At 36.8% G+C, this 25,534-nt stretch overlaps 2 protein-coding genes across 2 annotated transcripts in view; both read right to left on the bottom strand.

Annotated features, from left to right (window-relative positions):
- The window catches only part of LOC106950676 (neurexin-1a-like), a gene marked incomplete at its 3' end in the record, with an annotated part of 241,940 nt that overhangs the window by 129,956 nt on the left and 86,450 nt on the right, over nt 1-25,534 (bottom strand). The window lies entirely within an intron of this gene.
- Nucleotides 24,358-25,534, bottom strand: part of LOC106950677 (uncharacterized) — a 15,005-nt gene continuing 13,828 nt past the window's right edge. Inside the window, exons 3-4 of the mRNA XM_015037687.1 lie at nt 24,823-24,850; nt 24,358-24,651 (exon numbers count right to left, since the gene is read on the bottom strand). Of these exons, the coding sequence (XP_014893173.1) occupies nt 24,458-24,651; nt 24,823-24,850 (222 nt within the window). The 3' untranslated portion in view covers nt 24,358-24,457. The remainder of the gene's footprint in view (nt 24,652-24,822; nt 24,851-25,534) is intronic.

Below are 25,534 nucleotides of genomic sequence, written 5' to 3'. Positions count from 1 at the left end.
TATATACATATATATATATATATATATATATATATATGTATATATATATAGATAGATAGATAGATAGATAGATAGATAGATAGATAGATAGATAGATAGATAGATAGATAGATAGATAGATAGATAGATAGGGTTATAAAAAAAATACAGCTACAAGTTTTGTCCAAATATTTTTAGCAAAATCACTGCAGCTAAATCAGTTTTAAGCGAATATGTTGTCAGGTTTTAAGTCCTGTCATAAATCCCCCATTGGATTTCGGTCTTTTCTTTGCCTAGGCAATTCTAACTATTCAGAAGCAATATGTTTTTCTTAAGCTTCTTGAGTTCTAGAGGGTATAAATGAACCTTCTTTATCTGCGTGGTTGAAATGTTTGTTACCTTGTAGGTGGTGTCTTTTGTGGCAGCCATCTTGGGATCCTGCTAAAGAGGAGGCCGGCCTCAAACCCAGCTCTTTTATGGAAAGAGCGCTGATGAGAGCTGGTATTTGATTGGGTGAGGCTTAAATTACTTAAAAAAAGGATCAAAATGATTTGTAAGTGTTGCATTTGCATACATAAAATATTTACCTGACATGTTGATGAATAATTGTTGGTGCTTTACATTGTAGGTGAAAGTTAACTTTGTTTCTTTTTATCCTCACTTATTGCATGTTACACTTGTGAGTCTTTCTCGTCATCACTTAAAAAAAAATCTTCTAATAAAGAAGCAAAAAAGCCTCAAGAACAAAAGTTTTTTCTTAGAATTGAGGGCAGTTTGAGCTCCATCCAAACAGCAAGAATCACTGCTACTGATTCACCTTTGTCTACGCACGTGTCATCTGAAATCCTGCAAGAACCCCATCCCCTGCAGAGTCGAGGAAACAAATGACAAAGTGCTGGAGGAGGGCAACTTCATCCTTGAGTCACAAGAAAAGCTAAATAAACTAATTAAATACATGGCTGGCAGCGTGCTGTGTTCAAGGGGAATGGGTTGGGTCTAATGAGAGGCTTAACATCAGGAAACATAGCTGGGGGCACAAACACAGAGGCCTGTGTGACTGCTGGATCACCTTTGCTATTTAAGTCTGCGTCCATTGGTGTGTAAGAGAAGATGTGTATCCATCCTGTGGTGAAGCCCTCTATACTTGGGGTGGACGGTTGGCTGCTCTAATCACAATGCGAGGGAGTCTCTAGGTGACTGGTGCATCAATCTGACATGGCTCCTCAGGCGGGTGAGAGGAGACAAGACCCCACCAACCAGGGCCAATTCATGTGATTCATTATGCTAGTGGGCAAAAGAAAGGACCTCCTTGCATGGTAAAGCTGATGCCTGAGGAGGATATTAAAAGGAGAGGAGGGGACAGTCAACAAGGAAATGTAAAAGGTAAAGAAAAGGTACCTGAAAGGTGGGGGATCTCGTTATTTCTCCGTAGCGTAAAAGCAGTGCTAAAATTGTACTTTTCAAGGTCAGTTTCACCCTGTACTTTATGTTGCCATAGTTCTACGCCAATAGCAGCAAGAAAAAAACAAAAAAAAAACAAAGGTAACAGCCTTGTACCTGTTCAATATTTTAGTAAAATATTGGAGACTATTCTAAAAGTTTGATGGAGGACAATGTTGGGCTACTGTATATGGTTAAATTACACTATTTATGTCTGAAGATATACAAGTCTTGAGTATGGCATAATATTTCAGAGGTTTTGAAATCCTAAGAGCTCTTGTACATTTAAAATAAATATTTTAATTCACTACTTATTTTAAGAACAAGGACTTTTCTGTAAGCATAACTACAGTTGTTTAGTAAAAAAGATAAAATAAAATAAAAATGACAAATCTGCTTTAAAACACACCATGGCAATTAAATCTGAAATTTAGACATAATAAATCTTAATTAGATGGTAAACATTTGTGTAGATTTTTCCTGTTAATTTTACTTAAACATTTTTTTATGGTAAATAAATGTCTATTAATCCGTTAATGACTGTAATGCTTGCAAATGGATACTTTACCCATTTTCAGCGATTTGCATTATTTTTGCCTAATGGGCTCTCACTGTTGTCATTTAACAGCACTTTTAACTGTAAGTGTATTATGTCTGCATAATAATTTTTAACAAATTGTTAACTAATTTTTAACACTAGTAAACTGCAACAGAATTTGCTGCAAAGGAACAAATGATTAAGCGTAGGCACTAAACAAGGGAGGTCAGTGGTGCTGTGGCAACTGGTGGGCATACCAAATGGGTTTTTTGCTTACGGCCTGATGCAATCTCGGGTTAGCTCTGGGGACTTTACTGTTACAATTCTATGTCAAAACAAGGAAACATGATGAGGCAAGTCTGCATGAGATAGCTCAGAGGTTAGCCAGCCATAAAAAGCAAGTCTCTTTCACTGCTTATATAAAAGTCATAATGTAACAGCGTTATATGATCACATAGAGATTTCAAGTTACATTTGACTTTCTTTGTTATTGCCAAGTAATCTGATTAGAATAGCAGTCCTTTTGTAAACGAGCCACTACATTCTCATCTTCATTACAACCATTCAGATGTCAGAATGAAATTCTGGACCTCGAGCTAATTCCCTTCTAGGGCTCTATATGTGTCTGTGTGACAGATTCAATATGCACCTCAATATACTCTCAATAATTCAGATCATAATGTATTTGAGCCAGCTGGTTTGATACAATTCAGTTCACACCTCTTTCACTCCAGTGCACTGAAACACGATGAAATGCAATTTATTGCAGTTTACTTCAAATGTGCTTATGTCGTTATTTGAGAGATGCTTCACAGTACATAAATCTGAAGCTTTTTGGAAAACACAGAGGCATCACAGTATGTTTGCGATGTAGAGCTTTTGTGAGACAGAGGCCTGTGATTGGCTGTGGCTGTCAAAACTTGCTGCCAGATCCATTTCAAAGACTTACAAGTAGACGTTGTGCAATTATTCTGAAGGATTTTTTATTTTTTTTTCTAGGTATTAAAATTATTATTGAGAGTCCAAAAAAAACATATATTTAAAACTCGGTCAAAAATAACTCCTGTTTTTTTTTTGTTTGTTTGTTTGTTTGTTTTTTTAATACTCTTTGCAAAAATACATTCCTGAGTGTCTGCTATGTAGAGATTGACATCATCTTGAACTGCAAGTCATTTTAGATCACAGTCACTTTATAAACCTTGGAGTTTTGCTCCATCAAATGGTTTGACCTCTGCTGTCTCACCTGCGGACCATGCTGGCTAAAGAACCTGCTGTCGCTGTTTGCTCAGCGGGCTGCGCCGCTTTGCTTGCAGAGAGGAGCAAACAGAGTCTGGAGTGAGCTGTTTGTGATTACAATACATGCTGCTGCTGCTGTCCATCAACATGATGGCCTGAACTCCAGAACTCTATTTGAAAAAAAAAAAAAAAGTAAACAAATGTAAATGTTTTCAAAAGAGAAAACTAATCACGCACTTCAATGATTTTCTATTGCATTATAGTTTTTCTTCACATTAGTGCATTTAATGGCTTAAAGGAAGTATATGAATTGCATTCTACCAGTCACTTTTCTCATCTTTCAGATTTTTTTATCTTTTTTTCCCATAAGCACTAGCCGCTGCTGTGTAGGTTTAATGTCAGATGGTATAAAAGTAAAATTATATTATATTATCTGGAGTTACTTTAGCACATGTATGAAGGCGAAGTCGCAGTTTTTCCTCTTTCGCTCTCATGATGCCAGTAGACTGTAAACTGTAAATGAACAATTTACCTTCAGGCCACCTGTAAAATCAGCACATCTTAGTGAAAGTGGGCTCAATCTATTATTTTTTATTCTTATTATAAAGCAAAACAAGTCTCATGTTGTGACTCACATGGGACTTGGGAATAATTTGTCCCAAGCACATCTCATGAGTCCAACTGAGCATTCTTCAGTTTCAAATTTTTTTTAAGACTCCCCACTCTTAAAAATCACAGACTACCTAGGAGATTATGATATGATTTTAAGACCCATATGTCTGCATACAATACCTTGTTCATGGAGTGTCAATTTTACATTGGAATATAAATGCATTTTATAAAAGTTTTACAATAAATACTAAGAACTAAATTGTGTATCTAAAGATTACTGAAAGTGTTTTAAATTCCTGAAGAGCTTCAGCTGGGAAACATAATTAATTAAAGATAATAAAATGCCCTGTAAATTTAATCACACAAAAATAATACAAAATCCAAGATGAGGACAACTTCATCTAAGATCCTTGAGAGGTTTTGTTTTATAATTTTTTACCTTGACCTTAAAAATTCTGATTTAAATTGATTTTTTTTTTGTCTACAGTCTGAACTTTCACAAATGTTTTCAGCTAAAAGCAGTCTAGTTGATTAAATGCCTTACATTTACTTCAGTTTAATCAGTATTATACAATGTTTCCCTTTAGTGGAAATCATTTCTGTTTGCTGCACTGCAAACATGTCACAGATTTCACTTCTTTAAATGAAGAAAATCAAGCATAAGAATTTAGATAACATGACTAAATGAGTTAAAAGTTAAAATTATAGTTTGTTTCTGAACTTTTCTCCACCTCTCAATCCAAAAACCCTTTTTGCAGATATATTTTTGAATAAATAAAACATCAGCTCAACCACCAATATATTCATTGTTTTTAATCTGTTATTTATTTTATTCAACCATCAGATTGATGAAAAGTGTGATCATACCCATTCCTTTTTGCAGGTATTTCAGAAAGCTTAGATCATTCATTTATCTTCTTTGAAAAAATACTTCCTTAGAAATGTGGATTGTGGATGCTGACATTAGAAGATGTCTGTGTTTGCTGCTGTTTGTTGTTGATGTTTTGCATTGAGATGGTAGTTTAGGTTTGAATAGGCTAACTCCTTTTTTGCACAACTTAACCATATTAGCCGTTTTCAGCATCATATTGTTTTTTGAAGCACACCGTAACCTCCAGTGGGCCAACAGAAGCCCCTTTTGCCATCTACCACTACAGTATGCAGATGTCGTTTGTGTGTCAGATTTACGGGCATACAAGAAACACTTGAATACATAAATTCTGCTTACATAGATTGTTAACATTTCCAACGCATTGAAATCTATGCAATTAATCAAAATGAACCTGTTAAAGTCCCTGCCCTAATTAACCGAGTTAACCTCCAATAACCTCTTTTTTTTACTGCCTGCATCATGACAAACTGAGAAATAAAAAAAATGGTTGTCTTTGTTTAAAGATCTTACTGTATTCCCAAGCACATCTCATGAGTCCAAGAGTATACTGTCTTTTCTATTTGACTACTTCATTTTTCTGTTTCCTGCCTTCTGACATTTGTATGAGTTTCCCCCCCCCCCTTATTTCTTTAACCGGGTATTATGAGCCTTTTACCATCAGCAGCCCCATTGCTGCAGTCTTGACCAGAGTTATGTGATGAGTAAATTTCCTACTGCTTACCTCAAGAGAAAAAAAAAAAAAAAAAAAAAAAGGCTTCCCCAAAAATCTATCTAGAGTTTGTTATTTTCTGCTCCTAGCTTACGGTGAATTCAGCTTGCGTGTGGACATTGCATGCAGGTCATAAAATATTCCTCACTGAGGCTACACCAGGTCAGTGTTTGATTTTGAGAACAGCAGTCTCTGGGCTGTTACACAAACATATATAACAACAGAAAGGAAAATAGAGTGGGATTAAAATATGCATTCCACATCAAGTAACTCCTGACATGACAAGCAAGTGAAAGACAAAGACTAGGGGAAGAACCAAACATCACATTTCAATTGCATAAAATTGCAAACAGATGCATGAAAAAGTATTTTGCACAGTTTAATTAAGAATCCAAGCTGTTCACAGAAAGACTAATGTAATTATCTGATAAATGCTTAGGAGCTGTATGCACTTCTTACTTGCGCAAATACAAGCTAATCATCTTCTCTGAATAAGTGTGAATGGTTGCCATTCGAGATTTTGAGGAAATTTCTCATTTGTCTGGCTTCTTGTTAGATGCGAGTCAGAAGACACAAAAGCTATTCATGTCCCATTGACACAGACTCTGAAAACTACATAAACAGATGGAAACATGTGAAATATTCTGGTAAGGTTTTCATGCTACCTACAGGCTGCTAAAGAAATGAGTTTGCAGTGCACTTTGTGCTCAAGGTAACTCTGCCTTAACTGTTTGTTGTTAAAAATTAAGATCCTGCTGCAGAGTTTATTCAACCTGGGGATGTACTGGCCAGATCTTATCAAATGCTCACACATAAGCTCTATTACATTGTCATATCATAAAGTATTATACATATTTTTTATTTTTTTTATCACCAGGGCTTTTTAGCAAAATAGACAATCAGCAGTAACACTGTAGATTGAACATTAAGAGTTGTTTAGGCGTTTAGAACAATCAAATTAGTAAAGGTATCTATTTGTTTGCTTTACGGAATATAGAGCACAGCTCATCTTCTTTTGAGAACCACATGTTTTGCTTATGGGGAAAAACATGATAAAATACATGTATCTATGTCTTGAAAAGGACAGTGTAGTCCTTTGATACAGATATTTCCTTTCAATAGTGAGCTTGTGCTCTCTAGTAATAACTAATCTTCTTGTTTTTAGGGTCAATTTCTGCTTTCCTCTTAAGACACTGCAGTTTTTATGAGGTGCTTCAATGAGCCTTCCGTGCTTTGTGCTTTCAGCTGTCAGACACACATCTTTGTATTTTTTTTCACCATTTGGGCAGCATCTTTTCATGGAAACCCACTTCTCGTACCAAAACTGTGAAAGATCCTTTTTGCCAGACAAATGAGTACCAAAATTAGAATTTAGCACTTAATGTGAAAATAGAACATGAAATAGCAGGGAAACATGAAACATGTAATGAGCTTACATGTTTGTCAATAATTAACAAGTTGCCATCATTAATTAAGCAATTGGAATTTTTATTGCGTGCAATGTAGAATGCTGAAATACATGCCCAACAACTGTATTGGAGATAAGCGGTTATAACACTTTTTTTAAAGTTCTTGATAAATGATGACATAATCTAATGATTTCCATGCTCAACTTTAATGTTTTTAGTCACAAAAATGTATTTGTGTTGTGTCCCACACATCATAAATGCCAACTTAATTTGGGTCACCTTCAGGAGAAACACCGTCTCTATGGTAACTGTAGACATATCTTCAATTTTTACTGTCAAGGACACATTTTTCTAAATCAGGTGACCATTATCAGGGAATCAACACATCAGCTGAGGGATAACTGCAGTGATCGTGACATGTGTAAGCAAGATTTTTATTTTTATTTTTCATCAGAGCTACAAGCCCAACTCACTCATGCAGTCCAACAGAGACATGACTTGAGTGGAGTTGTTGCAAAGCTGGCAAAGTGACATTTTCTGCCACCGCATTGGATTTCTCATATACAGAGGAGGTACCAATGGGGAGTCTTTAAAACACAAAAAGAAAATGCTACAAATAGGCAAGAAAGCAAAGGAACAAACTGTCAATCAATTGAGTTAAAAGGTCAATATTGTTCAGAAGTCCAACATTACAAAGAATAGAGGTTTTGCCTGGACTATCTAAAAGTGAGAACACTCACAGCTTGAGCTAATAGATGAACAATCTATGCCACAGAGTATTGAGTGGTTATTAATTTCCCCCTGGGCAGTTATTAAAGATGCAAGGCCTAATGAGTGAATCCCTTATCTCAGAATCCTCTAGAGCCTCTACACTGTGGTTTCCTCGATTCTCAACAATGCTGCCATAATGACATATATGGCATCATCACCAACCACATCACATTTGATAAGAGAACTGAGATCTTAAAACAAATGTAATGAAAACATGAGCTGAAGAAACTGGAAGGACTAGAAGAAAAGATTACTCAGACATTAACATAAAGATTTTAGTAACACCTTTTCAATGTTATCTATTTTCATGTCTTCCCTATTTCTAGTATTACTCCCAGATGGTGTAATCCTCTCCCTCTATCTGCCTCTTAAATCAGAGTCCCTGAGTTCATGGACAGCCTTTTTGTAAACCAGTGTATTTTTAGCTTTTCATCCACACTATAACACACCTCTTTGTTGGTTAAACAGAGAGCCAGGCAAAGAGAGGAAAAACCTTTATCTTTATATTATAGATTTTACATAGATCAAGAGCTATATCAGCTTTCTGAATGGCTTTTCCTATTGAGAGTGAGATATCACGACTTTAAATAGTATATTGAATGTATCTTTAACCTGTTACCATTCCTTATTATTTTGCACTGGCCGGGGATGTTTCATGCCTGCTTTGCCAAAGATTTCAAGTCTACTGTGTTATCACATGACTGCAATAAATAGTATGTAATAGCAGAAAGTGACCTAAACATCTTTTGGTTTGATCTGGACTCATAATCTAACAATTTTGGCCTAGAGAGAAAATAAAACCAAAATAAATTAGATTTTTTTTAAAGAAACTACTGGTAAAAGATTAAATTTATGGAAGTATTTATTAAACTGTGAAGAGAAGCACTTTTACCTTGATGCAGTGGCTCCATGTACACAAACACACCTTTCAACACAGTCTTCACCAAACAATTACAGAGAAACATTGTATTTTATGCTAATATTTTGGATCCTTCATGAGTGAAATGAGATGCATTGTCATTCAGTCCATAATCTTTGCCAAAAGATTACAGTGAACAAGTTTCACCAAGGACATTTTGTTTAATTACCGAGGACACCCTGTAAAATTCATGACGTTGTCTGACATTACTGAGGACCCATAGGCTGGGTCAAAAAGGGCTAGGAAGACAAAAACCACTGAGAAAGAAATCATTGCATTTTACTGCAAATATGAGTAACATTCCCTAAAATACTGTGATGGGGAATACAATGTTTCTGAAGATAACTGGTAGTAATTTATAAATTTATAAGTAAGTCTCCTGTTATTTAAACTACTCAGATATGACAAAGTAGAAGATTTCTTAGAAATTATAATTAAAGAAGTTGCGTGGGCCATTGGGCATAAGATGACCCTGTAGCTCTCCCTACTGAACTCCCCCTACTGACCATCATGAGGAGACAGCCTTGCATCTATTTTTTTTAAAATTAATTTAAGAGGGTATGTCAAAAGCATAATAAACTTCTAACATCATCCATTCCCCCCATCCGGCCACCAGCCAGTGCAAATCTGCGCTCTGTCTGTCTCAGTCGTTGTGTCCTAGGGCAAGACACTTCACCCGCCTTGTCTGCTGGTTGTGGTCAGAGGGCCCGGTGGCTCCAGTGCATGGCAGCTTTGCCCCAGGGCAGCTGTGGCTACATTTCAGTAGCTTGTCACCATCTGTGTGTGAATGTGTGCGTGAATGGGTGAATGACTAAATGTAGTGTGAAGCGCTTTGGGGTTCTCTGGACTTGATGAAGCCCTATACAAATACAGGCCGTTACCGCTACCACAAACACGCAAGCCTTCAGGCCAGAAAAGACTTAGAAAGTCTAATGTAGTCCTCATCAGTGATATTTCAAAGAGCATATCTACAAAACAATTTAAATGAACCATCATTCTCTTTGTTTCTGGCAGTAGGTTGGACTGATTGGGATGCGAGTGATTAGGTGGACTGTCAGCACATGTCCTGCACTGGTGAGGCACAGTCTGAGTCATTAACACTCAACAAGCATGCAGCAGCCCCAGGGCACCAAGCTTTCTGACAGTAATGCATTCTAATCTTGTCAGCCTATTGAGAGCCTTAGCTACATTACTGATAACAGGAGCCGAATCAAACACTGACAACCCTGCCTGTCATTATCTCAGATCAATCAGGAACTAAGAGTCTGTGAGCCTTAGGATAACATACATGCTCCACCATTCAGACCAATCAACATGGATCTAAGACTCCAAAATCTAAAATTAAATTTAAGCAAAATTCAGTCCTCTTATAGAAAAACTACTGGTTGCAAGCACAATCTCTCAAAGGTGATGCTGGAAAATGTTCTTCTTTTGAAATCCTACTCACTGTCACCAAAGAAAGTACTAGAAAAGTCTAGCTATATCTTATTCAGAGCACAGTGTGCTGCTGAAGCTCCTGTCTGGAGCATCACTATTATACAGTCAGGGTTTGGCTGTGCATTATTCAGTAGTCCGCATGGCAAACAGCCAGTCAGAAATCTCAGGCTCTACTTCTCAGGCATCAACCTCTATCCTCAACACACAAAGTAGCAATTCCACGCTTACTAAACAAGACTAGCTGCAGTTGTAAGTGTTGATTATATCATTTAAAAAGTCAAGAAGCTTAAGCAGCTATTATTGTATTTTCTAGCCACTGAAACAACTTAAGCTTTAAAGCACCTCTAGGAGGAATTTCCTTGAAACGCTCCTCTATGTCAGTATTCAGTGCATGATATATTCATGAAGTAGCTCAGGTAAACCCCGTCTTGTCTTTTTCCATCACTTCCTTTTTCCAGTCGCCCCCTAAACACACAGTGATACTTTAAACCATTAAGTAGATTCATTATTCATAAGGAGATTATTACTTTGCTGCCTCACTTCCCATAATTGTCTTCATTTTTTTTTTCTTGTGATCCATCGTTACAGGAAGTATGTGGGAAGGAGGATAAGCATTATAAATAATCAAAAACATGCTATCAATACAGAGATGGTTCAGAATACAAAGATATCCAACAGCAGACCAAAAGAAACTTGCCTCTTTTCAGAAGACACAGAAAATTCCCTCAACACAGCACTCTACACACATTTCAGCAATTTCTTGAGAATACATTTGCTAGCCAATCAAAAGTTATATTTTAGCCCTTTTGTTTTGTACATGTTATTAAGAGAAAAACTGACATTTTATTATGAAAGCAACATTTGAAGCTACCTGAAGAATTTATTAGCTCTAGTACGCCAATCAATTGAATTCTTCATTGAAATTCACAAGAAAGCTACTCAAGCTGTCAGTGCCTGTAAGTATCTTGGCTTCTGAATTCAATGGATCCAGGTACGGTGTAAGAAAGGTCTTGTGGAGTGTGTATAGTTGATAGCACAAACTAACAAACAATAATCACCAACTTACATGATAAAATATGGAAGACTAGGATGGCTTATAGTAGATAACTTCAGCATTGTCTGTCAAAAAACTGGAAGATTAAAAGTTACGAAGCACTGATTGGTGGAGCAACGAACGGGTGAGCCTCAACTACATGAAGCTGTTTGTTTTGTGGAGCTGAGAGGAAAGGATTAACTGAATCAAGGAAACACTGGGATCAGAACAGCAAACATACCCAAACACTAAAATAATTTTTTAAAAAGCCAAGACACAAAAATCAAGGCAAATACCGAAAAAAAATAAAATAAACTAAATTCCAAAGGTTTTGCAATCTGACTGTAAAATCTCTGCAGAGACACTAAACGCCTCTTTGTCTTGGCGAACAAAAAAAAAAAAAAGAAAAAATACTTGAGCTTTCAGTCTAAATAAAATTTATTCAGATGTGGAAGATTAGAAATTTACATTTGCAGTACATTGAACAAACAAATCAATTCCAGAATTATGTGAAGAAGCCCCAGAGCACTCTTTAGGCTGTTACACTAATTTGCTCGCTGGCAATAACATCAGTATCATCATTTTAGGTGGTCCACTGTACATGCTTAGTCATAGGTGCCCAGTTGTGATAAAGATCATTTGTACCCAGCTTTTCTGAACTAATTCAGAACTGGACATACATTTAGAAATGTTGCAATCTATGTGAGCTATCTACTTAAACATGCTGCAACATAATTAATTATTTATTCAAACGTAGTTCCAACAGCCTGCTTATAGGATACAGCCCCAGTATTATAAAACATCTATTTATCACATAAATACTTAGTCGAAAGCTTGAGTAAATCCAAGGTATTTTATAACAAAACAGAACAAAGTGGCCGAATAAAACAGGTAAACATTTATATTTAGCCTTGAATTTTTAGGCTTTTAGAGTTAAAAGTAACTAGATATGACTATAAAAAGGATGTAATGAAAGTCAGCTTTTTTGTAAAAATAGATTATTATTAACATATAAACATGTGTGTGTGTGTGTGTGTGTGTGTGTGTGTGTGTAAAGAGAGAGAAAAACAAAAGATAAAGAAAAACAACATTTTCTGAGTATGTCTCAGTGACTTAAGTGCCCCGGTCTTTTTGACTGCTCTATAATAAATGTCAGTGGCCACAGGACTCCCCAAGATGCCAGCTAAAAGCTTCAACACGGAGTTCTTCAACATTTACTGGCTGAGCTAACACAGCGACAGCACTCTGTTTCTGTGTGTTACTTTTGGGTAAAAAAAATAAACCACAAGTTAAGTCAAGGAGCAGACACAGGTGAATAAATCAAGAACCCGCAGATTAAAGACGTGTTCATAATCATTGTCTGTCTGTTTACATTTTCTATCTACCATTTTGGAACTTCTCCGATGAAAACGTTTTCAAATTGGCTGGGACTTTCAAAAGAATTCTTGGCAGGGAGCAGAGATATAATTAATACAGGTTTTATTAAATTAGATCAGTGAATTTGAGCTGTTTGTTAATTCAAACTCTTACAGAAGACACTTAGGAAAAAGATTACATAGTGTATAGTTTTTAATGTAAAGAACGATTCAAATTAGCCTGTTGAGATGACTGAGTGAAATGAATCCAGGTGCCTCTGACAAATAAACACTTTGGGACCTAACAAGATAGATTCACTCATGACAAGCCAAACACTGAACATGTCTTCTCACTGATTCATTTCCACAACAGAATTGCTAGCTAATCGCAGCATTAAAAAGAGATAAACGTATTAGCTGCTGTTAGCTCCTTTTTACTCCCATGTTCATTACCAAAAACCCAAATGGACAATGTTACCAGGACAACTACTCATTCTAACACATTTTGGTAACGCAGAGGGGGCCACTTTGATCAATTAATTGAATGACCCAAGCTTAAATTCACCCCTGATAATATGTGTTAAAGATTGCTAAAGAGAAGGGAATTTGGCATCTCATATTTTGAGACAAGTCTCAAGACATGAGACTTCTGAATCCACATCAAGTCTGAAGTAAATAGGATACTAGTCAAGTGACAGGCTTGAGAGCACATCCGTTTTGTAGATAAAAACTAAAATTACCATTTGTTTTAAAATTAATTTCAATACAACAGTTAGAAAAGTCATAACCAAGTATACATTTAACCTAGCAGTGTGATAATGCAGATGATAGGCTCGACTCTAATATATTCATCGGCAGTATGACATTACATTTCAGCTGCGTATTCACAAAGTATGCATAGTGCCAGGATGATGTTTGCTTACATTAACCTAAAGTTGTAATTTTTTTTTTTCTTTGCATTTATAGAAATAACATAAACTTTCATATTCAGTGTAGCCTTTGGCTAATGTTGTATGTTGAGAGGAGAATTCCAAAGTCAAGGTAAAAGCACAAACTTCAGGGAGGTTATTGCATGGAGCTCATTAGAAGAGGTTTCTCTGGGGACCAACATGGGTGGAAGCCACTGGAGCTTTAGTTTATCACCACAGGAAAGACTCCAGATAGGTGAAGACAATAGGGACAACAGGAAACAAACAGACTTTCTGAATTACAGTTGCTTATTCTTTTCAATGAACTGCAATGGTTGCTCTGTGACAAAAAAAATAAAATCCAAATTAATCTAAAATTATGCCTTATCTTTCCCATCTTGATTTTATTTACTGTTCATCTGGTCAAAGTAAATATAGCCAAAATGATGTTTCTGTACTCTAATTACTGTCTTTAATAAGAAAAAGAAAAATTGTCGTAGCAGTTTTGCTTTTAAATCAATCAACAGTCCAGAATGCACGTCATGAGCCTTCTCACAAAAATGAATTAAAGCTATTTCTGACCCTTGCATTTTTAATGGCCAATCGATCAAACCAAACACACCCTGTATGGAAATGAAAATGTGAAACACTGACTTTCAGAGGACTGAGAGCATGCCCAGAGTGTCCCGGCTGTAAATTATGGAGACATGGCACTTAATAGCAGATGTGGCTCCCAGGGTCACCCTTTATTAAGATTTGACTCTCATAAATCTATTCCATATGGAGTTCTCATTGTCACAATTTGCCAGCAGACAGACAATACGTCAGGGCGTCAGGAGATCTGGGCAGCTAGAAAGTGGAGCTTTCAACAGAAAAGGGGGGGAAAAAAAGCAAGCAATGCGAGCAGAGTTCGGTAAAGCTCTAAAATAATGAGAAGGCAAAACTGTCAAAAGCATGGCTTAAAGCAAAAAAAAACGAAGTAAAAGGAACACATCGGAAAATGTCAAAACTCCCCAGTGGGACACAGCCACACTTCGAAAGAGATGTGGGTCACAGTGTTCATGTCACATAGAGCCAGACACTCATGGACATTGTAGGCAATCTGTTTAATGTCTCTTTAAAGCTACAGAAATAGAACATTTCTTGTGATATCAATGGAGTGCTACTAAGCCACAAGGCCACATGACAGCCTGACATACATACAGTAAAAACAGCCGCATCCAGTAGAAGAATCAAATCATCTCCTTTTTCAAAATACTCCGTGATTAAAGTATTTGTTTCTTATAACAATTATAAAAAGTACCACATAAAATACAACTGTAAAGATAAAATACATGATGTTGTCCAACAATGGTAAAAAATATATATATATATATATATATATATATATATATTTCACCCATAACAGGTTAGTTAAAAATCCAAACGGGTTCCTGTACATAGCTAAAAGAGTGCAGACTTGCTGAATATCTTAAAGATATAGGACAAGCAGGGTCAAATGGGTAAATAATGATCACCATGGGCCCATGGATCCCATTTTATGAAGTGTAATTGTTTTTTTGTTGTTTTTTTGGCCATCTGAGCTTGCTGATGGTTGGCATTAGAATTTACTGAGCCAGGGTCAACCTTGTGATGCTTTGATTAGGTTTTATGGCTTTCCCATATGGGCCACAGATCATAAATTGCTACCAAACAAGCCCATATCAATGACTTATCTGTCCTGGCACAGAGGGAGAAAGAAATACAGAGAATAAAAAGGCACATCAAGGACTATAATGAAAGTGAATGCCTGTTAACGACTTTCTATCAAAAAACATCCTCACCGTGCTCACTGCATTCTGGTGTGTATATATATATGTGGTGTTTTAAAACTGTTAGATCAGCAGTTTTATTTTATTCACAGTGTGTTTAAAATGTGTTGATTGTAAAAATTATCACTTGAAGAGGTAAATCAGTCTTCACTAAGCTCTAAATTCACAATGGCCAGTAACTCATGAAATGTTAAAAACACAGATAAAAGAGTGACACGGAAGAAGAAGGACAGTAATGGACAACCTGAACTGCTTTATCCTAGAGGGACCTTCTACGATCTCTGTTATTTCCTTTAGGGTTCAGCTTGCCATTCGTAAGGACTCCCTGGTAGCACATGTAGTAGTAATGTGTAAAACTGCTGTAGCAGTGTTATACTCTCTCCATGTATTACCTCCTTGCCTGTTTAGTTGTTTTCTCAAGCGCAAACAAGACTTTCTGTACTGTCATATGCTGAGCTTCTCCATTTAGTCATAGGGTTAGGCTGGTCACAAAAAGTCATTTTTCCTGGGTGTTATGGTCCGGCTCTTAAACCATAACAAATGAAGGGAAGCAACCCAAAGATAACTTAAAAGGGAATTTATTTAACAAAAAAAACCATAACTGGTTGGGGAAGAAAGGGAGAAGGGGGAGAGAGTGGCAGGGAGACAGAAAGAATGAGCTGCCTAGTCAGAGGGAGTGGTGCATCTTATGGTGGATCTGATGTCATCTGGAGACACTGGCCAGCTGCCTCCACTTCCAATCAAGGAGTCCAAAACATGGAGGTTAGAGACCCAGAGAAAAAGGCCTTGGGCCGTAACACTGGGTGATAAACTGTACCTGTAATTATTGCAATAAATGATAATATTGTAATTTGTTGTGATCCGTGTTTTTCTGTATAGTTATTTTGGGATTTTCTGTGTTTAGTCCTGTTTCCCTGAGTCTCTGTGTTGTCCTGTCAGCCCTTGATTGTTCCCAGGTGTGTCTCGTTCCCTTGATTACCCCGTGTGTATTTAAGTCCACCTGTTCGGGTCCTTGTCTACTATCGTCTAATGTAGCATGTTGATGCTCTCCAGTAGAACTGTAAAGTCCTGGTTAGCTTAGCTCTCTTTTCAGTCTTTTTTGTCAGTTGCTACCAGTATTTAGCTGTGTGCTATACTCTCTGCCGTGCCGTGCCGCCTGTATTGGACTGTTTGAGATTCCATCATTAAATTCATCATCATCACCATCATCTGGGTCCCTGTGTTCATCCTAACCACCGCCACAAACCACAACTCATGACATCATTTTGAGACAATTTTCACCTAACGTATTGGAAATGGCACAAAAAGGAAAGTTTGCCTTCTCAAAGACTAATAAACTTACAACAATTAACATGGTAAGTGAAAGGTATTTTAAATATCCAACATAAAATAATAAAAAAAACAAAAATTAAATCATACACAACCAAAACCATAAATGAAATGGAGTATGATGTCTCTAAGCAAAATTGCCTTAAAATCATAAGAATGGAAATTATTAAACTCATTTAAGTTATCTAGCGATTAATTGATTGATTGCTTGTTGCAACAGGCTTACATAGTGATTGTCATATGTCTGTACAGTAACTCATGGTACTACAGAAGTAAATATGTATTCACTCTTATTATGCCACTGTACAAAAAGAATCAATTTAGGTTTCTGTGATTCTTTGAATCTTTCTGGCCATATCAGCATCAGCTTGCTGCTAAATATGCTGAGATTTAGAAAACAGTGTGTAGCTAATTTCTGGATCATTATCACATTATTTTTTATTATTATTATTGAGTAAAATTACAGCCAGCTGTTGGATTATTACCCTCAAATTTAACTTGGGGATATTTCAGTGTGTAGCAGCAGTCATGACTGATTTAATGACTAGAAAATAGGAAGTTGTTTAGGATGCAAAACAGATTTGAATCATAATCTTTACAGCACTGTGCTTCTCAGAAGACATGTTTAATTTTCACCTAAAATGTTCTGGGGTTTTTAGGCCACGCATCAACCCTTTGATCTCATTTTTTTTGTTTCTACACAATGTTCCTTTAAAATGGAGATGAAATGATACAGCCTTCTTTATTTGCACGTTTGATTAGAATTTGAACAGAAATGGCATCTATTGTATTCGTAGAAGGCTGTTAATACAAAACAGTAGATTCTTTTTCACCTTGATGGAGAATGTTAAGTGAAATAAAATCAAAAGAAATAAAAAGCTTTAGTTTAAGTCACAAAAATAAAGGCAAGGTATATATGATGTTACTTCTAATTTTTTAATTCACTTTTAAATCTCCTCAGTACAAGGCGTGAAAGTAAAACACTTGATCAGCTCTTCAAGTTTTCTCTTCATCTTCTCTTTCTTAGTGTATTAGTTCCTACGCCAGGTTTTATCTGTTCTATCTAAACACAAAATAACTGACCAATTGTCTTTAGGGACTTAATTCTTATTTTTTCTCAGTCAGTAACTGCAACATCACCACAATATGGAAATGGCAATTTGTCTTAATTTGATTCCCAATTTTTCTCCCCAGCCAGCTCTGCACTGGGTCATTTTCTTTAAAACTGCCAAAAGGGGGGCCTTAGCTTCCTCTCCCTCGTTTGTCACATTTCAGACTAAACTAATACCTAATTTGAAAATATATTGTGTTTGAAGACAATGCACTGGTTTTACATATATTAGAACTCAAAGTTCTATACAGTGCAACCAAATGTTGTAAGCAGCTCAACACATAGAATGATGTGGACATTGTTTTTGTCCAGTTCCCATTTGTTGAGCAGCTCCTCAGTTGCTTGCTTCTACGGTTAAGAGCCTACACCAGAGCACTTTTTTTTAAACAATTATCGTAATTCATCACCCAGAGTCTTCAGTTCAGTCACTTGTTCCCTAATTCTTTCGCCTTAGAAATCCACCTCTTGCGTTTCCTCTCAAGGATGGATCTTTGACTCCAGCTCTTAACAGCCCAACATCTTGCAAGTCAAGTTCAGCAAAGTGCTGGTAATGAGCCATACATTTAGTTCCAGTGAGTAGGAACAGAAGTACATGTAAAAGCGTCAGGGCAATGGTTTTCAAAGACTAGCGTTTGAGTCCACTGCTCCAAAGTGTGTTACATAACTTTACTCAGTCAGTTGAACTTGTTGCCTTTGTTTGAGTGCTTAAAATGTATGCTGCATTTTCAGTCAATGTTATTAACAACCACAGTGGAGAGACTAAAGAGCAACATGTGGTAGGTTGTAGCCACCTAACACAAACAAGCTGCAGAGATTAGTAGTTCATGGCAATTAGAAACTCGGATATTATTAAAAATGCAGCTATATGGTCCAAGAACGCAAGTTTGGGTTGGATATTAAGATTCTATGCTGTATTATTTTTTTTCATATGGAAACAAATATTTTGTGTGTAGAAAGTTTAGTGTGTTATGCGCTAGAGAAAGAATGCTTTACAGCAATAAAGGGATCTCTCACTTTTTTTTACATGGATATAATATGCTTTGTGCTTTAATAAAAATTCATTTAAGCACCTAGAGGATGTGTAGGTGTGGTTTTGCTCCTTCTGCGATCTGACCTAGAAGTAGGGATATTTGACTTGAGGCTACATCTCTGGACTAATTACAGCAAGCAGTTGCCAAGCAACTGCTGCAAATGGGTCCTGGGTCCAGGGTTGGATGAGTGGTCCAGCCCGCACAAGACAAGCCTATGATGGATCTTCATCTTTCCCCGGTGACCCTCTTGACCTCTGAGTTTAAGAGAACATCCATGCTGCACACAGCCTGCAGTGAACCTTGAGCACAGTCGATAATTTACACAACAGAGACGAGAAGTTACAGAGTAGAACGGAAACAAACAAAAAACAAGCATGAATTTCTATAACTAAAATGAGTTTCAACAAATTTCTATAATGTTTCACCAGCCGGTAAATTAATCACCAGCTTTTTCATTAGCAACAATATGCAGGTGCATTTATAGTAACTGTGGTATTTCCTCTAAGGCACTTCCTGTTGTAACACTCAGTTCCAACTCACTGCATCCACATCCTATGTTTAGTCTCCTTGGATGCCAATTAAAAGACTGTTTTGTTTTCTATGACAGCATGGACACAGTTAACAAATGCCACCCCTCCCTCACTGCCCTCCTGTCCTCATCTCATTGTCATATCCCCCGGTGTGTTATGTTTTTTTTCCGAAGAGATGCAGACAGCCATCCCAAGACCTCTTCCACATAATTACCACCCTTGTTTTTACTACAGGGATGCTAGCAAGCTAATTACTGAGAAATAATCACATGTTTGTCAAGACCCCTGCCATCCTGGGTATGCAAACTAAGTGTCTTCTCAGTTCATTCGGTGAATACAAACAGAAGGACAGTGTCCCCTTCACCCTTTTAATAGAAAGATTCACCTGCTCAGAACAAGCTCTGTTCTCTCTGTAAATTACAGCAGAAGGTCATTAACAGTGGCAAATCCATCCAATTTTGGTGTAATGTAGCTGCCATTTTATGTTTTCAGACAAACTTCTATATTTTCTAAAGGCTCAACAAAAGGACAATGAGCCTTTTATAAATGCATGTCTGCCAAATCAATCCCAGGCCAGCCTTGCTTTTGTGAACCACTCTTTATTCTTCATAAGCGTGCATGAACGAAAAGAAATGCTGTTGTTAAGCACCCAGTATGAAGTGTGCACATTATACGATATGTATCATACATAATAAGAACTGTTATTTTCTTACTTACATTGTGACCTAATTTGTAAACAATCAAGCAGGTAAATATATATTTGTTCACTTATTTTCTGAGAGATACTTGATGAATGTATGTACTATATACAATATTAAGGTCATGAATCATTTTTAAACTTTTTACACATTTTGTCCAACATATATCCTATGTTATTTAATTGAAAAACAAATCAATTTTGCAAAGGGAGAAAGTATAAAATGTAGAGATGTATTCACAAAAAAGCAACAACAGAATTCCAAATACGATAAGTGTATTGCTCACTTCTTTTCTGGACTGCACAGACAAAACTTTAGGATACTGCTAAAGTGTATAGTATAGAGCCATTTTCCTGCGGCTCTATACTATTTCACTTTCCTTATTCTCAAGCACCCTGACCAGTATGAAATAACTCTTTGGTTCAATACAAGGACCCGTATCCAAAGGAAAAACGATCTCCATTAAGCACAGAGAATAATTAATCAAGGTTACAAGAAAATCAGTGCTTTATGGAAGCAAAATATATGTAAATTGGGGTGTATAACTTCTAATTAAGTTTCTTTGGTGTTGTTACTTTTGGAATAGAAATCACATGCAGACTGTAGATGCTACTGTTTCAAGGATTTTATGAAAGACATACAAAACTAAGCTTTCAAAAAGATAGAGCTAGCAACAGAATATAAACTTACTTAGGATAAGGAAGAAACAGTGAAGACGCAGTCAAGCTTCACTGAGATGAGAGAGTTCACTGACAATCACATTTGTAGAATGAGAGGTTGCACTGAACGTGCCAAGGCCAAACAAATTGTGCTCTTCAGGTACTCAAGTCACCACTTCTCAGACCAAACTGCTGCCTCCATAGTAAACACTGAGGCCCAATCATTTACATTACACCACTGCACTGAAAGAGCTGGGACGAAGCTGCTGACACTGAAAACTAGGACAGGCAGCAAGTGATGCGGAGTGGTGGGTGTTCTAACTTCCAGACCGGTTCCATCTGTTCATCTGTCCCTTTACAAAATATTCCTTTTATTCTTGTATTAGTGCCCCGTTTCTGTCCTTCCTGTCCCTCTGTCTCACTTCTCTCTTTTTCTGACCTCTTTTTGAGCAACTATGGTCCTTGCAGTCCTTGTGTTGAGTCATTAATAACACTCTCTGCTGTGTTTTTCCTGCCAAACAGAGCAGCGCTTTCCTGTCATCCTGACACAAATTAATTCCCCTTATTTATCTTCTGGCACCAAGGCCGGCATAGGCAGAATAACTGTTTATGGAAAAAAAGACAAAGAATTATAGATGGTGTGTTCTGGTTGACAGGGCCATTTGTTTCTCAAGTAAGACTCAAGATAAAGTTCATAACAAACATTTTATTAATAGAAGCCCTTTGTCAGTTCCCTCATCATCTTATCCACCAAGCAGCCCTATGTGTAATTTTTATGTTATTAGAATAACAACATTTTGGGGAAAAAAAGTTTAGAAATGAAAAAAAATAAAAAATATGTGCACTGCAATACATTACTCCTGAACACCATTCATGATTTAAGGGGAAGTGTTATTTGACATAAAACCATGCTTAACTGAAAAATTGTTTGTTTTATTCATTTGTACCAATAATAAAAAAAAATGTCAGTTTATAAAATAAACAGTATCATATAACAGTTTAGGGCTATAATGAGTCAAAGTGAATATGAGATGCAACTCACTTGCAGGGGTATATTAAGCATTGTATTTATGTGTTTTCAGTGCACTTGCATAGTTGGTCTTTACAAATCAAAGTCAGCTGAAATTGTGATAGATTTCTGAAATCACTGTTGTAGGGGAATACATCTTGCCAGATTTTCCAAGTTCAGATAGTTTGTGTAGTATGTTTGATGCTTGTCTAATTCTGAGGTGATCCTACTACATTTAAATTCTGATGCAGCATTTTCACAAATTAATTGGCCGTGATTTAAAGAATTTCCTGTGGATGTAGAATTATTTAGCTTGCGTCTTATAGACATTGTTTTATAGTATTTCGGTGTTTAAACTATAAATGGTTGAATACAGTCCAGACTGTATTCAACTGGGAGGTAGCCCTTTAGTTTAGCACAGAAAACAATGGAGCAGATTTTGTGTCTGGGCTAACAGTTGGGCTGTCTGACACCTTTCCTGTCTTCTGAGCACTCAGAAGTGTGCAGATAGACATTTTAAAAGTAGCGGGAGGTTCCACACAGCTGCTAAAACCGAGCATTAACAACCACCTGGTTGACCTTTTCTGCTAAATACCCATCATCGGAATTATTGGTGTTCATTCATAATGAAATTGGAATTTTGGATCGACGACATAATAGAAAAATTAAGACTGCCTTTCAAACAAAACCCTTCAGATGTGAAAATGTAAGACAATACAGAAATAGTGAGGATTTGGTTACCCCTGTAAAACCCAAATTAGGGGAAAAAAACAGCAAATCAAGTTTATTTTCACCTCTGATGATGCAGAATTTGACTACAAATAAACTTTATATTTTGATCTCTCTATCATTTGAAATAATTAATTTTCTTTTACTGGTCCCTTAGTAGTAAAACGTATTTGTGTTAAAAGGAAATTGACAGGCAAATGGAAGCACACAGTGGCACACTAAAAATAATAAGTTATAAATAAACAAAATAAATGGACAACTGACTCAAAGGTACACTTCTATAAAGGATATTAGAAATGAAAAAGAAAAATCCTTTAATGTCCCACAGCAGGGGAATTCAGGTGTACCAGCAGCAGTTTCAAAGTAAATGGAAGCATGTCTATGCAAACAAAAGTAAAATGTATATATAGTAAAACAGAATAACAGACAATGGTAGGGGCCACATTTACAACATAAGAAAGTAATACTTTACTGATATCACTTATTAACTTTTTTTACAAGGGTGATCTTGTCAACTCTTCTCAAGAACAGGGAAATGATTGCTTTAACTGATGTTTTTTTAATATAAATGAGGACTGGATTATTGCCCATTTATTGTTTTTTTCCCCCTAACTGAGGACATTAAAATACTGTCATATTGTATTTAATCATACTTTTTGCTCTCGACTACAAGGAACTTGTTCAGAAAAGTTTTACTGAAATATCTAAAATGGTATGTTTTTCTTAATACTTGTATCAAGTTGGAAATTCTAGTATGACAAAAATTCCATTTGACAGCATTTGAATTCTAAGTTTAACAGGATTATCCCACTCGGCTAAATTGAACAGAACTGAGTTGAATAATTTAAATTCATTTCAGAATAGTTTCCCTTTCTTGTTGGGAGAAATCGTAATCAGACCATCTTTTTTATTATCCAGAGGAAACTTTGTAATGCCAATGCCAACATCAATATTGAAGGTATATTTTAGATGGTGCTGCCTTATAACTCCAGCTCCACATTGCTCCTGCAGATTACTCGTAGCACGATGCACCGTATGGACTCCACGGCCCTCAGTGTGCTATATCTATATGTAGGTCCCAGAGCAGCAGGAGCTCCAGCATCTCTTCAGTCAGGTCTAAGCTACTTCAGCTCTACTGACAGTGAGGAATGGATTTAATAGCCAAAGAACAGCTTGTCAGCACTCTGAAAAACCACAGTGTTGGGGGACTTTTTTTCTCCCTCTAACTCATCTCTGTATCCCTATGGGCTCTGCAGTGGGTGGGAGGTAGGAAAGATTATAAAAAAAAAATAAAAAAAATCAAGTGNATGCTGAACTGAAAACTCCACTGATGGTCGGACTTAATGCGCATGCGCGGGCATGCTACTAACTGCATGCATAGACATAATATAAGCATAGACGCCTCATGCACCGCTCCGGCGCAGGAAATGCGGCGGCCATCTTGGAGCGGTATACCCTCCTACTTTGCTCAACCAAAACAGCAGAAGATGCCTCAGCACTGAGGGATATTGTTGTTCTGATCGATGGATTATTGATGCGATGGCTCCACAGAGAACATTTCACAAGTAAGATGGACATATTATTGTGTATATATTGTGATTAGAATATGACTTTACTGTATTTATGTCCACCGGCGAGATAGCAGCTAATATTAGCTACAGTGCTTGGTGTAATACGGGTTCAGCCCCGCTATGAAGGCTAACTGAGATTCTGTAAATCTAAAAAAAAATTAATTATTCTCTAACATTGACTTAGATTATCTCACACTAGGGCCTGTATTAGAAATGAAACAATATAACACATGTTATAAAACTTATATTATGTGTTATAACATTGACCGGCAAAGTTTACACAGGTGGTAAAGACTATTATTTATATTCTTTCACACCGTCAAAAGTAAGATACATCCTAAATCTTCCGTTTTTGTTTTGAAAGTTTCCTAAAGACACGATGTGAGGAAGAAGAGGGAGATATAAAGAGAGACGGATTCACTGCAGCACGGATGAATCTCACATTGGATTTTGGACTCGATCTCAGCTGCTGAATCTCTGAAGCTGGAACTCATCGGCTGAAAAACAGCCAATGAATAATTAGATACATTTTTATATAAACGTGTATCTAATATATATTATTCAGTATTAACCATAATTTGTCATTATGTTATGGTCCGGCTCTTAAACCATAACAAATGAAGGGAAGCAACCCAAAGATAACTTAAAAGGGAATTTATTTAACAAAAAAAAACCATAACTGGTTGGGGAAGAAAGGGAGAAGGGGGAGAGAGTGGCAGGGAGACAGAAAGAATGAGCTGCCTAGTCAGAGGAAGTGGTGCATCTTATGGTGGATCTGATGTCATCTGGAGACACTGGCCAGCTGCCTCCACTTCCAATCAAGGAGTCCAAAACATGGAGGTTAGAGACCCAGAGAAAAAGGCCTTGGGCCGTAACACCCCCCCTCTTCAAGACAGGGTCCCCACTGGAACCCTGGGCAACCTGTGCATTAATATCTGAAAAAATAGAAAAACAAAATTAAATGCACTAACAATATCTCAGACCAGCTGAAATGAAACAAAAACTTAGATTATCTCCGATCCCATCCATAAGTCGACGACAGGTACCTTGAAGTGACTATTAGACAGGTAAGGAGAGAAGAAAAGAAAAAAAAACAAATTACTGACTTGGTGCTCTTGATAACGCATCTGCAATAACATTATCCTTCCCCTTGATATGATAAATATCCAAGGAAAAAGACTGCAGAAACAATGACCATCTCACAAGTCTTTGATTTGGACAACGAAAAGAATTCAAGAAGGTCAAAGGATTGTGATCTGTGAAAACAGTTAGAGGCCCTGAACCTACATAGACCTCAAAATGCTGTAAAGACCAAATAAGAGCAAGGGTCTCTTTTTCAATGACTGAATAATTCAGCTGATGCTTGTTAAATTTCTTAGAAAAAAAACTCACAGGTCTTTCAATTGAAAAGTCATCCTGTTGCAAAAGGACTCCCCCTGCACCAACATGACTGGCATCAACCTGGAGCTGAAAAGGCTTAGTCATATCAGGAGCTAGTAAGACAGGAGAATTGCATAGCATCATCTTAACATCTTCAAAAGCCTGCTGACAGACAGAGGACCAAATGTATTTCACATTGCTTTTCAAAAGGTCTGTCAGAGGTGCAACCACAGTCGAAAAGTTTCTGCAGAAAGCTCTATAATATCCCACTAAACCCAAGAATTTCATGAGTTCCTTTTTAGTCGTTGGTACTGGATATATTTCAATCGCTTCAACTTTTGCACTAACTGGACGTACTTTACCTTGACCCACTTGATGACCAAGATAAGTAACAGTCGCTCGAGCAAAGTCACATTTGGCCAAATTCACTGTCAAACG

This window comes from Poecilia latipinna, unplaced genomic scaffold (assembly GCF_001443285.1).
Source record: "Poecilia latipinna isolate Pla-1442-1.1 unplaced genomic scaffold, P_latipinna-1.0 Scaffold416, whole genome shotgun sequence".
Taxonomy (NCBI): Eukaryota; Metazoa; Chordata; class Actinopteri; order Cyprinodontiformes; family Poeciliidae; genus Poecilia; species Poecilia latipinna.
Note: the sequence above shows the minus strand (reverse complement) of the source record. Positions and strands in the feature narration are given on the sequence as shown.